The sequence below is a fragment of the Macaca nemestrina genome, chromosome 7, assembly GCF_043159975.1.
Source record: "Macaca nemestrina isolate mMacNem1 chromosome 7, mMacNem.hap1, whole genome shotgun sequence".
Taxonomy (NCBI): Eukaryota; Metazoa; Chordata; class Mammalia; order Primates; family Cercopithecidae; genus Macaca; species Macaca nemestrina.
The window spans coordinates 54,981,056-54,994,932 of record NC_092131.1 but is presented as its reverse complement, the minus strand read 5'-3'; the positions used below and the strand labels follow the sequence as shown (position 1 = coordinate 54,994,932).

Genomic DNA, 13,877 nt, shown 5'->3' with positions numbered 1-13,877 from the left:
GTGGTTGTACAACATATTTACAGGCTGTACCTATTTTTAAATTGTAAAAGTGAAAGGTGTACTACCATGCTGATCTGAAAATATTTCAAATGTCATTTTAATGCATTTCCAAAAAAAGTTTTTACTGTGAAATACAGACACATATAAATAAAGGTATTTAATTATGAATGGGCAGTTTAAAGAATAATTCATAAAAAGAAAAACATGTTCATACCATCTAGTTTAAGAATACTGCCAGTATCTTACAAACCCACCATATATTCTGAAATGATCACAGGCCTCTCTAGCAGAGAGAGAAGTAACTACAGGTAAGAGGTTTGTATTAATTGTGCTTTTCCTTTTCCTTATAGATTTACTACATGTCCAATAATATTAATAACTGTACCCAATTACTTCTACAGAATTTACTATGTGCCAGAGCCTAAGTATTTTACCTCATTCTGACCACTGTGTAAACTGAGGTATTATCTATGGTTTGCTTGCACCCTTCCACCTAATCTTATGTTTCTGAGATTCATCCAAGTTGATGCATATAGCTGCAATCCACTCTTTTTCACTGTTGTATAATATGCCACTCTATACCTATATCAAAATTTATCCATTCTCTTTCTAGAGTTATTTGAGTTTCTGGTTTTTTGCTACTACTTATAAATCATGATCCTAAATAACACTGTTTTACATGTCTCCTGGTGCACATGTTTAAGAGTTTCTTTAGAGTATATCTCTAAGAAGTGGAACTACTGTGTCAAAGGGCACATGCACCTTCAACTTTATAAGATGATGTTAAATCTTCCAAAGTGACTATACCAAGTTTCATTCCCAACAATAGTGAATGAAAACTCTCACTACTATACAACCCCAACAACACTTGGTATTGTCACTTTCTTAAATTTTTGCTTGATGGGTATGAACGATACTTCACTGTGGCTTTAATTTGCATCTCCTTGATTACTAGAAAAAAATATACATACATAAATTTAAAAAATCTTTTCTTTCCCACTTAAGTTTCTTGTCCTTTATTCTGGATATGAAACCTTTGGTGGTTATATCTGTTGCTCTGTTATAACATCTTTTTCTCAGTTTGTGGCTTGTCTTTCTTTTTTTATGGTCTACTGGTAAAGAGAAGTCCTTAATTTTAATCTAATCAAATTTGTTAGTTTATAGTTGCATTTTTTTGGTATATTAAGAATTCTTTCCCTGCACCTTGAGCTGCACCTTGAGGTTGTAAAGGTAGTGTTTTGTATATTTTTCTAAAAAGTTTTAAGGTCTTGGCTTTCATATTATCATGTTTTTGATCCATGTGAAATGTGAAGTAGAGATCATTTTTTACTTTTTTCCCCCATAGGACACCCAGTTACCACATGCCATTTATGGAACAGGCCATCCTTTCACCAACGATCTGTAATGCCAGGTATGACAGGTTTCCTGTTTAGGGAATCTCTAATCCGGTACACAGGTCTATTTGCCTATCCTTGTGCCAAGGATATTTACAGAAGTTTGAATACAGTACTAGGTATGGCTACCTAGTAGGTCAAGACTCTACCCCTCAAATCCGTCATTCTGTGTTTCGGCTATTTTCAGACCTTTGTTCCTTTTTTATTTCTTTTTTTTTTTTTTTTTTTTTTTAATTTTATGGGTACATAGGAGGTATATACATTTATGGGGTACATGAGATATTTTGATACAGGCATGTAATACATAGTAATCACATCATGGAAAATGGGGTATCCACCCCCTCGAGCATTTATCCTTTGTGTTACAAACAATCCAGTACTACTCTTTTAGTTATTTAAAAATGTACCACTAATTTATTATTGATTATAGTCACCCTGTTGTGCAATCAAATACTAGGTCTTATTCATTCTATTTTTTTGTACTTATTAACCATCCCCACCTCCCCAGTATCCTTCCCAGCCTCTGATAACCAGCCTGCTCTCTATCTCCGTAAGTTGTTTTGATCCAACAAATGAGAACATCTGCTGTTTGTCTTTCTGTGCCTGAGTATATAATGACCTCCCGTTCCATCCATGTTGTTTCAAATGACAGGATCTCATTCTTTTTTATGGCCAAATAGTCATCCATTGTACATATGTACTACATTTTCTTTATCCCTGCATTTGTTGATAGACACTTAGGTTGCTTCCAAATCTTGGCTATTGTAAACAGTGCTGTAACAAACACAGGATGCTGCAGACATCTATTCAATATACTGACTGCCTTTCTTTTTAATATATACCCAGCAGTGGGATTACTGGATCATATGGTAGCTCTATTTTTAGTTTTTCGAGGAACCTCCAAGCTGTTCTCCATAGTGGTTGTACTAACTTACATTCCTACCGACAGCGTACAAGGGTTCCCTTTTCTCCACATTTCACCAGCATTTGTTACTGCCTGTCTTTTGGATATAAGCCATTTTAACTAGGGTGAGATATGTCATTGTAGTTCTGATTTGCCTTTCACTGATGATCAATGACGTTGGCACCTTTTCATATGCCTGTTTGCCATTTGTATGTTGTCTTTTGAGAAATACCTACCAAATCTTTTGCCCATTTTTTGGATAAGATTATTAGATTTTTTTTCCTATACAGTTGAGCTCCTTATATATTCTGGTTATTAATCTCTTGTTAGATGGGTAATCTGCAAATATTTTATCACATTCCGTGTGCTGTCTCTTGACTTTGATTGTTTAGCCCTTTGTTCTTTGATAATCATTTCAGAATCAGTTTGTCAAGTTTCATGGAAAAACTCTGGAAATCCTGATTGGAATTACATGGAATCTATAGATCGATTTGGGAGAATCCACACCTCTAGAATAACGAATTTTCCAATCTAAGGAAATTATCTTTAAGTTGTGTTTAAGGTCTTTTAATTGTTTAATTTGTAACATAAATATACTTCTTTTGCTAGATTTATTTCTTGGAACTTTATATTTTTGATGCTATTTGTCTGTTCTTGGTATACGGAAATGCAATTATGTTTATATATGGAATTTCTATGTCACAACCCTAATAAATTACTTTATTAATTCTAATAATTTTTTTTTTCTTTTTCTTTTTTCCCAGATATGGGGTCTCTGTTACCTAGGCTGGAGTGCAGTGGTTATTCACAGGTGTTATCCCACTAATGATCATCACAGGAGTTTTGGCCTGTTTTTTCTCCAACCTGGGCTCTTTCACGTCTCCCTGCTCCTGAAAGGTCATTATATTGATAGTGAACTTGGTGTGAACACCTGCTTGGCATAGTGCACTACAGCACAAAACTCCTGGACTCAAGTGATCCTCCTGCCTATGCCTCCGAGTAGCTGGGACTACAGCCACATGCCACTCTGCCCAGCCTAATAATTTTTCTGTATATTCTTTTGTATATTCTGAGTAGACAACCATATGACCTACAAATCAAAACAGATGTTTCTGAGTCTTTGTAACTATTATTTCTTTTTCTTATCTTACTGCACTAAGACTTTCAAGCAGAATGTTTAAATTATAAGAGTGGATATCTTTGGCTTATTCCTGATTTAAAGGAAATGGTTTTAGCCTTTCACTGCCAAAGAACACAATGATGTGTGCTGTAGGTAGATACCCTTTTAAAATTATTTTTAAATTTACACACAATAAAATTGACTCGCATGTGTAGTTTTACGTAACTACTGCCAGGATCAGGATATTGAACTGTTCCATCACCCTGAAAAACTTCTACATGCTGCTCCTATAAATTCAAATCCTCCCTCCTTCCCCTAACTCCTGCTAACCAATGATCTGTTCTCTGTCCCTGAAGTTTTGCCTTTTCCAAAATGTCATGAAAATGGAAGCATAAAGTATATAAACTTTCAAGACTGGCTTTTTTTTTTTTTTTTTTTTGAGACAGGGTTTCACTCTGTTATCCAGGCTGGAGTGCACTGGCACAATCTTGGCTCACTGCAACCTCTGTCTCCTGGGTTCAAGTGATTCTCGTGTCTCAGTCTCCCAAGTAGCTGGGATTACAGATGCCCACCACCAAGCCCGGCTGATTTTTTTTGTATTTTTAGTACAGACAGGGTTTCACCATGTTGGCCAGGCTGGTCTCAAACTCCTGACCTCAAATGATCCACCTGCCTCAGCCTCCCAAAGTGTCAGGATTACAGGTGTGAGCCACTGCGCCCGGCCTAAGACTGGCTTCTTTCACTCATCAGAATGCCTTTTATACTACCAAAGTGGCTTAAACCTAACAGAAATTACAAACTCAGGAGTTTTACTAAATAGTAATTCATCCATATTATATACTTTCCTGAGAAGCCTGAGCAATTTACCTGTATGAATGGGAGAAGTTCAAGGGATCATGTTGTTATTACACTAGAACTTTACATATCAACCACTGCTGCTGAGATCTGTTTTGGTCAATAACATTCCTTTTTTTTTTTTTTTTAAACTCATTACAATTTTTGATGCAATTTGGGTTTGATAAACTACAAATGACATTCCTAACTGACTGTGAGACAGAATCACAGACCTGGACGAGTCCTTATAAATCGTAACTGACTATGAGACAGAATCACAGACCTGGACAAATTCTTATAAATCACCCAGGGAGGCAGTTTAACACTGTGATAAACATAGAATCTGCCATCATACAGCGCTAGATTCTGCCTGCCACTCTTAAATTTGCCTTTTAGTGAGTTTCAGTTTTATCAGTAAAATGGAGAAAATATAGCAGGTATTTCATGAATTTTTGAGACAATTAAATGAGATACTCCATGCAAAATGCACAGCAGACTGCCAGGTACATAGCAAAAGGCTCCGCAAATGGCAGCTGCTAATATTATATCCAGTATAACAACTCTCTCATTTTGCAGATTATGTAAATAATCAATCTAAACATTCTGTTTTTATGGTTTTAATATTTAACGGACATAATTTGTGTAAAGAAAGACACATATTTTGGTTGATGACAGATCTTTAAGGAAGACAACTAAACTGATTTTATTTAAACAAATACACAAATTCTCTATGATAGACTGTAATTCACCAGCCCAGGGAACGTATGAAAAACAACAAAGGAAAAAAAAACCCTGAGATTTTTATTTTCCGATTATGAGAGGAAAATTATTAGAAAGAAAAATGTAAGCTCGTATGGAATTGTGGAAAACAAATATTTTTAAAGTGATGACAAATCAACTTAGTGTCAAAAACTTTGGAAAACATTTTGTTCCCGCTATATCCCTCCACCCACCCTCACAATCCACAGAGGGCATGCATGAAAACAGTGCTATCTATGAAATCTATATAGTGGTTCAAATGATATTAGTCAGTATAATTATTTTAGAAATCAATGGATTTTATTTTCTTAAATAATCTAGAACAAAGGGTGAGTATACCTCAAGACAATTAAATGGAAGACACTATGTTCTCAATGAACAAGAAGTATTTTCTAAAACTTTCTGCATTTGTTTTGGTAAAAGTTTGCCATTGGCTAAATCATTCAATTTTTAAACAAAATATACCTCCATCAAGAGTAAGTTTTGACCGCCACTCAACAGGCAGAAATTCAACATGTGTTGCATGGTTGGAAAAATGCCTTTCTTCTATTTTTCTTGCAGCCTCTCTCATCCTAAACAAACAAACAAAAATGCAAACAAAGCTTTATGAGAATAACTTCACATATAAATGTATATGAGATAGAATGTGTTTAATCATAACACTTCCATTTGCTTATAGCTTTGTCCTAAATTTGCAATCTACGATTTCAAATATTCTAAGCTTTTACATTATATTCTAAATAATTATACATAAGAATTTTCAGTAGACAAAATGGCATAATGAATACCTCAGTGCCATCACCCAGCTCCAAATATTAGCAAGTCATGACCTATCCTGTTTCATCTATTGCTCTCTTCATCCTTTCCATAATATAAATTTTAAAATTTTATTTAAAATATGAAGATACTATAAAATTGACTCTTTTCCCCCTTTTGGTGTCAGTTATATAAATTTTAGCACATGTGCAGATTTGTGATTAGTATTACACAATTCAGAACAGTTCATCCAGAAAAACTCCCTCATGCTATTCCTTTAGGAGTCACTCCCTTCTCCCATATTTAAAAACAAATCCTAGATATTGCATTATTTTGTCTGTAGATAGTTTAGTATATATTTCTAAAATAAAAGAAAAACATAACCTATTCAGTATTATCATACCAAAGAAATTAATCATTGCTTAATTTCAGCAAATACGTAGTTCAGTGGTCCTATTTTTCCAGTTGGACTATAAATATTATTTTATAATATTAAAATTGTTTTTACACTTGTTTAAACTGAGCTCTAAATACAATCCATGCACTGCAATTAGAAGACATGTCTCTACTACAGGCTCATTTCTCTATTTTGCCTTGTAAAGGCATACCTTGTTTTACCGCATTCATTTTTTAAAAAAAATTGCACTCTGCAGATATTACTTTTTTCTCCACTTTTTAAAAAACTGAAGGTCTGTGGCAACCTTGCATGGAGCAAATCTATTAGTGCATTTTTCCAATAGCATGTGCTCACTCTGTGTCCGTCACATTTTGTAATCCTCACAATATTTCAAACTTTCTCATTATTATTACATCCACTCTGGCGAACTGCACCTGTATAAGATGAGCTTAATCGATAAATGTATGTGGTCTGACTTCCACTGACTGGCTATTCCCCAACCTTTCTCCTGCTCCGAGGGCTTCCATATTATCCCTGAGACACAACAATATTGAGATTAGGGCACTTAATAATTCCATACTGGCCTCTAGGTGATCAAGTGAAAGGAAGAGTTGCACATCTCTCACTTCAAATAAAAAACCAGAAATGATTGAGCTTAGTGAGGGAGGTATGTCAAAAGCCAAGCATGCCAAAAGCTGAACCTCTTGCACTGGTTAGCCACTTTGTGAATGTAAAGGAAAAGTTCTTGAAGGAGATTAAAAGTACTACTCCAGTGAACACACAAATAAGAAAATGAAAAAACCTTATTGTTGATAAGGAGAAAGTTTTAGTGGTCTGGATAGAAGATCAAAACAGTTACAACTTTTCCTTCATTTAAGCCAAAGCCTAATCCAGAGCAAGCCTTAACTCTTTTCAATTCTAAAAGACTGAGAGAAGCAAAGAAGCTGCAGAACAAAAGTTTGAAGCTAGCAGGTTAGTGCATGAGGTTTAAGGAAAGAAGCTGCCTCCATAACATAAAAGTGTAAGGTAAGTGCTAATGTAGAAGCTTCATCAAGTTAAGAAGATCTAGCCAAGATAATCAATGAAGGTTGCTACCTTAAACATATTCTCAACGTAGACAAAAAAGCCTTCTAATGGAAAAAGATGCCTAGGACTTTCACAGTTAGAAAGAAGAAGTCGATGCCTGGCTTCAAAGCTTCAAAGGACAGGCTGACTCTCTTGTGAAGAGCTAACACAACTGGTAACTTAAAGTTGAAGCCAATGCTCACTGACCATCCCAAATATCCTAGGGCCCTTAAGAATTATACTAAATCTACTGTCCCTGTGCTCTATAAATGGAACAACAAAGCCTGGATAGCAGCACATCTTTTTTTACAGCACGGCTTACTGAATATTTTAAGCCCACTGTTGACACCTACTGCTCAGGAAAAAAAAATGATTTCTTTCAAATGATTACTGCCTACTGACAATGTACCTGGTCACTCAAGAGCTCTGATGGAGATGTTCAAGGAGATGAATGTTGTTTTCATGCCTGCTAACACAATATCCACTCTGCAGCCCATGGATCAAGGAGTAATTTTAACTTTCGAGCCTTACATTTAAGAAACAAATTTTATAATGCTATAGCTGCTATAGATAGTGGATGAATCTGGGCAAAGTAAAGTGAAAATATTCTGGAAAGAACTCGTCATTCTAGATGCCATTAAGAACATTTGTGATTCAGTAATTCATGGGGGGTGAAAATCTCAACATTCCAGAAGTTTGGAAGAAATGGATTCCAACCTCATAAATGACTTTGAGGGGCCCAAGACTTCAGTGAGGAAGTGACTGCAGATGTATTGGAAATAGCAAGAGAACTAAAATAAGAAGAGTGTGAAGATGTGACTGAATTGCTGCAATTTCATGAGAAAACTTCAGAGGATGAGTAGTTGCTTCTTATGGATGAACAAAGAAAGTGGTTTGAGATGGACTCTTGGTGAAGATGTGAATATTGCTGAAATGGCAACAAAGAATTCAGAATATGCCATAAACTTAGTTGATAAGGCAGTGGCAGGGTTTGAGAGGATTGATTCAAATTTTCAAGTTAAGTTCTACAGTGGGTAAAATGCTCTCAAACTGCATTGCATGTTACAGGGAAATCTTTCTGAAAGGAAGAATCAATTGATGTGGCTAACTTCATTGTTGTCTTATTTTAAGAAATTGCCACAACCACCCCAAACTTTGACAACTACCATCCTGATCAGTCAGCAGCCATCAACATGGAGGCAAGACCCTTCAACAGCAAAAAGATGCTGTGAACTCACTGCAGCCTCAGATAACTGGTTAGCAACGTTTAGCAGCACAGCATTTTAAAATTAAGATATGTACATCGATTTTTAAAGACATTATGCTATCACATACTTAACAGTTTACAGTGTAGTGTAAACATAACTTTTATATGCACTGAGAAGCCAATTTGTGCAACTTGTTAATTATGGTATTTGCTTTATTGCAGTGGTATGGAACCAAACCCACAATATCTTTGAGGTATACCTGTAATTTTGTGTTTATGTTTCCTATAAAGTTACTCAGAGTCCTATTTTCATTCATTGCATCCCTATGGTGTTAACATGTTCTTTGTCCTGTTTCCTATAATTTGGTAGTTAGTTATAAGGGCTTCATCAGATTCAAGCTCTGTTTTGGTGAGACTACTACTCCATATGTACATAGGTACATACAACTCTTCTCTTTTTGGTGATGATAGCAGTTACTGATGATCATTGTTTAAATCCATTAGTTTTCATGGTGGCAAAAGCGCCTTTTATATTCCATCACTCTTCATTTGTTTATAGACTTATATTTCTAGAAAAAGAAATTTCCTTACATTAAATATTTAGCTGCACTGGGGTATAACCAAATAGTTTCTGCATGAACTGAGGCACAGTTAACCTAGAAAAGGCAAGATAAATGGTTAATTCTTCCCCTTTATTAACAGTTCTCAAAATAACAAGTTATTAGGTTTTATATATTTTGATATCATTACTAATTCACAGATTTAAGCATATTTGATGCATATCAATCCACTGTAGTTATTATCCTTACCAAGGTTCAAATTGTCTCCTATTTTAGGTCTGTGAATCTCTTCAAGTTGCTTTTGACACAACTTCACTAGTTTTTTTTTTTTTTTTTAAACAACTGTGGCTTTTAATATATTCAAAGACTTATGCAACCATCACCATTATCTAATTTCGTTAACACTTTCATCACCCCAGAAAGAAACACTATACTCATTAGCAGTCACTCTCTATCCCTCTTCCTCCCACCCACCGGCACCCACTAATCTACTTTCAGCAGATTTGTCTATTTGAGTATTTCATATAAATAGAATCATACAATATGCTGTCTTTTGTGTCTGGCTTTTCAGTTAGTGTAATGTTTTCAAGTCTCATCTATGTTGCATCATAAATCGGTACTTCATTGCTTTTCATTGTTGAATAGTATTTCATTATATGGATATGCCACTTTTGCTTACCACTCATCAGCTGATGGATGTTTGGGTTGCTTCCATCTTTTTGGCTATCATGAATAATGCTTCTATGAACATTCTTTAACAAGTTTCTGTGGTCATACATTTTCAGATCTCTTGGGTATACACATAACGATATTGCTGGCTCATACACTAACTTTAACTTTTGGGAGAACTGCCAAACTCTTTCCAAAGCAGCTGTACTATTTTCTAATCTCACGAGAAACATGTAAGGGTTGCGATTTTTCTTCATCCTAGCTAATACTTGTTAATTTCCATCCTTTCGATAAGAGTTATCCTAGTGGGTATAAAGTGGTACCTTTAAAGTGGTAGTGTTCAAGGTCACATCTCTCTAATAACTAAAGATGCTGACCATCTTTTCACAAGTTTATTGGCCATTTGTATATCCTATTTGGACAAATGCCTACTCAAATCCTTTACCCATTTAAAAAAAACTGGGGTCTTCCTTTTTTAAAAACTGTTGAGTTGTAAGAGTACTTTATATATTCTGGATCCTAGACCTTTATCAGATACGTGGTTTGCTAATATTTTCTCCCATTCTGAGGGTTATCTTCATTTTCTTCAGTGTCCTTTGAAGAACAAAAGGACTTTCTACTTATAGTAGCATGCCATCTGCAAACAGAGATAGTTTTATCTCTTCCATTCTAATCTAGATGTCTTTTATTTCTTTTGATTAATTGCTGTGGCTGAAATGCACAGTACAAATGCTGAACAGAAGTGGTGAGAGTGGATATCTTTGTCTTGTTCCTGATCTCAAGGAGCAGCTTTCAGTCTTTCACTATTAAAGAATAAGTTTAGCCACAGGCTTTTTGTAGATGCCCTTTACCAGATTGAGAAAGTTGCCTTCTGTTTCTAATTTCCTGAGTGCTTTTATTATGAAAGTATGTTGAGATTTTGTCAAATGTCTTTTCTGTGTCTGAAAGTCACATGATGTGGTTTTTTTTTTTTTCCTTCATTCTACATGTGGTGGATTACCTTGATTAAAAAAAAAAAAAAAAGTTGACCCTATCTTGCATTCCTGGGATAAATGCCACTTAGTCATGGTATATAACCATTTATATATGTTGCTGGATTCAGTTTGTTGGCATTTCATTGAGATTTCTGTGGTCTGTATTCAGCAAGGGATATTGGTATAGTTTTCTTTTCCTCATGATGCTTTCATTGGTTTTTGGTATCAGGGTAATACTGGCTTCATAGAATGAGCTGGGAAATCTTCCTTCCTTTTCTATTTTTTAGAGAGTTTGTAGAGAAGTGGTGCTAATTCTTCTCTATTTTTTTTTTAAAAGACATGATCTTACTATGTGGCCCAGGCTGAAGTGCAGTGGCTATTCACTGGAACAGTCTTGTACTATAGCCTGGAGCTTCTGTGCTCGAGCAATCCTCCTGCCTCAGCCTTCCATGAAGCTGAGACTGCAGACACATGCCAATGCACCCAGCTTAATTCTTCTTTTGATGTATGGTAGAATTAACCAGTGCAATCTTCGGGTCCTGGGCTTTTGTTGTTTTGGTGGGAAGTGTTTTGATTATTAATCCAAATGCTGTACTTGTTACAGGTCTCCTCAGACTTCCTATTTCTTACTTGTTACCAGATCAGTTTTCCTAGTTTGTGTCTGTCTTGGAAAGTGATTACTAAAACAGTTTTGGTAGTTTGTTTCTAGAAATTTGTTCATTTCATCTAGGTTATACACTCTGTAGCACAGAATTGTGCATAGTATTCCCTTATAATCCTTTTTATTTCTCTAAGGTTGGTGGTAGTAATGTCTCCTCTTTTACTTTTGATTTTAGTAATTTGAATCTTCTTTTTCTCTTGGTCTAGTTAAAAGGTTCTCAACTTTGTGAATCTTTTCAAATAACCAGAGTAATACACAGAGATCTTCCTTATTTTACAACTGCATACTACTCCATTATATAGACAATAGCTGTAGTTTATCAACCTATCTCTTACTGATGAACATTTGAGTAGTTTCCTAGTAGTGATGCTGCAATCAAAAGCCTTGTGCACGTCCTTTTATTTTTGCTGATATTTTTTGGGATAGAGTCCTAGAACTAGGTTTTCTGGGTCAAAGGATAAATACATATGTAATTTTGATAGATACTGCCACATACTCATTTTCATTGCATTCCATCAGCTGTATAAGAACATCTATTACCTACAGCCTGGCCAAAAAAGCATGTCGTCAAATTTTGAACTTGTGCTAATCTGATAGTTAAGAAATGACATCTGTTTGGGTGCGTTGCTCATGCCTGTAAACCCAGCACTTTGGGAGGCCGAGGCAGGCAGATCACTTGAGGTCAGGAGTCTGAGACCAGCTTGGCCAACATGGTAAAATCCAGACTCTACCAAAAAAACACAAAAATTAGTTGGGTGTGGTGGTGCGCACCTGTAGTCCCTCCCAGCTATTTGGGAGGCTGAGGCAGAAGAATCGCTTGAACCCGGGAGGTAGAGGCCGCAGTGAACCAAGATTGCGCCACTGCACTCCAGTATGAGTGACAGAACAAAACTCTCTCCAAAAAAAAAAAAAAAAAAAAAGACTTTTCATACGGTGAACAGCCATTTCCTTTTCTAGGAACTACTTGCTTATATCTTTAGCCCATTTTCCCATAAGGTGGTTGAACATATTTTTATTTTTAGCATGATTTCACATATTAAGAATCCTTCATCTATAAGTTGAAAATGTTTTCTTTCAGTTCAACTTAGTTTTTCTTTGCCATATTTTTTTTCTAGATGATATAATATTTATCAATATTTTTCCTTATTTCTTGTGGATCAAGTCATAGAATAGTTTTCTCTATTCCCAAGTTCTAGAAGAATTCAAGCTCTCCTTTAAAAAAAATCCCTAATACTTGTATAATTTCATTTCTTTTCCTCCCCCCTGGCCTTTTTTTGTTTGTTTGTTTAGAGATGAGGTCTTGCTATGTTGCCCCAGCTGAAGTGCAGTGGCTATTCATAGGTGTGGTCATAGGGCACTATAGCCTCGAATTCCTGGGCTCAAGCGATTCTCCTGCTTCAGCCTCCCAAGTAGCTAGGAAAGTAGCTAGGACTATAGGCACGTGCTACCATGTCCTGGTTTCATTTCTTTCACTTAAATGTAATCCAATTGAAATTTATCCTTGTGTGAGCAATGGATCCAATTTATTTTTTTTTCTATATGCAAATCTAGCTATCCCAATAGTACTTGTTGAAAAGTCTATCTTCATTTTCAGTATATTTTAAAAGGCATTACATTATAATTATGTTTATTGATTGCATATCCCCAAAGTTGGCATTTTAAGAAGCCTAAATAGATTCTACTTTGCCAAAATAAAGATGTGCTTCCCTTATCATCACTGAAAATAAAATGATAGCCAAAACTTTAGACTTGAAGGCAGGTTCTCTTTATTATCCACAGAGTCTAAAAGTTCCTTTTTTACATCAGATACTCAAGTAACGGTCGCAGGAACATTTTTAAAGTTTCTTTGTCATCTTTTCAAAGGTTCAGTTTTAAAATTTCTAATATTTTTCTACCCACTCATTCAATTTTGATGGCTGTGTAGTTTTTAGGTAAATCATTGTGATACAGTAATTAGGAAGTGGTACGTGTGTTGCTGTTTGAATTTGCACACAAAACAGTTCATTTAGATTAGTGGTTCTCAACCATGGACAATTTTGTACTTTGAGGGACACTTGGCCATGTTTGGAGATATTTTTGGTTCTAACAACCAAGGGTTTTATTTGCATCAGTGAGAAGAGGCTAGGGATACTGTTATACATCTTACAATGTACAGGCCAGCCCTCATAATAAAAAATTATCCAGTCAAAAATGTCAATAGTGATGTAGCTGGGAAACGCTAACTTTGAGTTCTCAACTCGGAAACACTATATCTGCTTAAAATGTTGTTTTTTTCTAAAGCAAACTTATACAATCCTTCCCTCCACAGGATCGCTATCATAATTCTCAAATGATCAAAAACTGATCAAACAGGTATGTCTACTGAATCATTTGGAGTACTGGAGTGACTGTTAAGAAAAAAAAGAAAAGGATGCAAGAAAAATGAAAAAATAGTGAGGGAAGGAGAAGGGAGAGGAGGGGGATGCCAAAGAGAGGAAGGGGGAGACAGGGAGAGGGAAGAGAGAAGATGGATATGTTCTGGCTAGATGCCCAAATTTGCCTTACTAAAAGCAGTAAAATCTATTTCTTAAATATCTC

The 13,877-nt window shown here is 35.5% G+C and overlaps 1 protein-coding gene across 7 annotated transcripts in view; it reads right to left on the bottom strand.

Moving 5' to 3' along the window:
- The window catches only part of LOC105481810 (DDHD domain containing 1), a 123,098-nt gene that overhangs the window by 31,102 nt on the left and 78,119 nt on the right, over positions 1–13,877 (bottom strand). For all 7 annotated transcript variants that reach the window (XM_011741553.2, XM_011741554.2, XM_011741555.2 and 4 more), the window contains one exon: positions 5,477–5,583. In XM_011741553.2, coding sequence (XP_011739855.1) covers positions 5,477–5,583 — 107 coding nt within the window. The remainder of the gene's footprint in view (positions 1–5,476; positions 5,584–13,877) is intronic.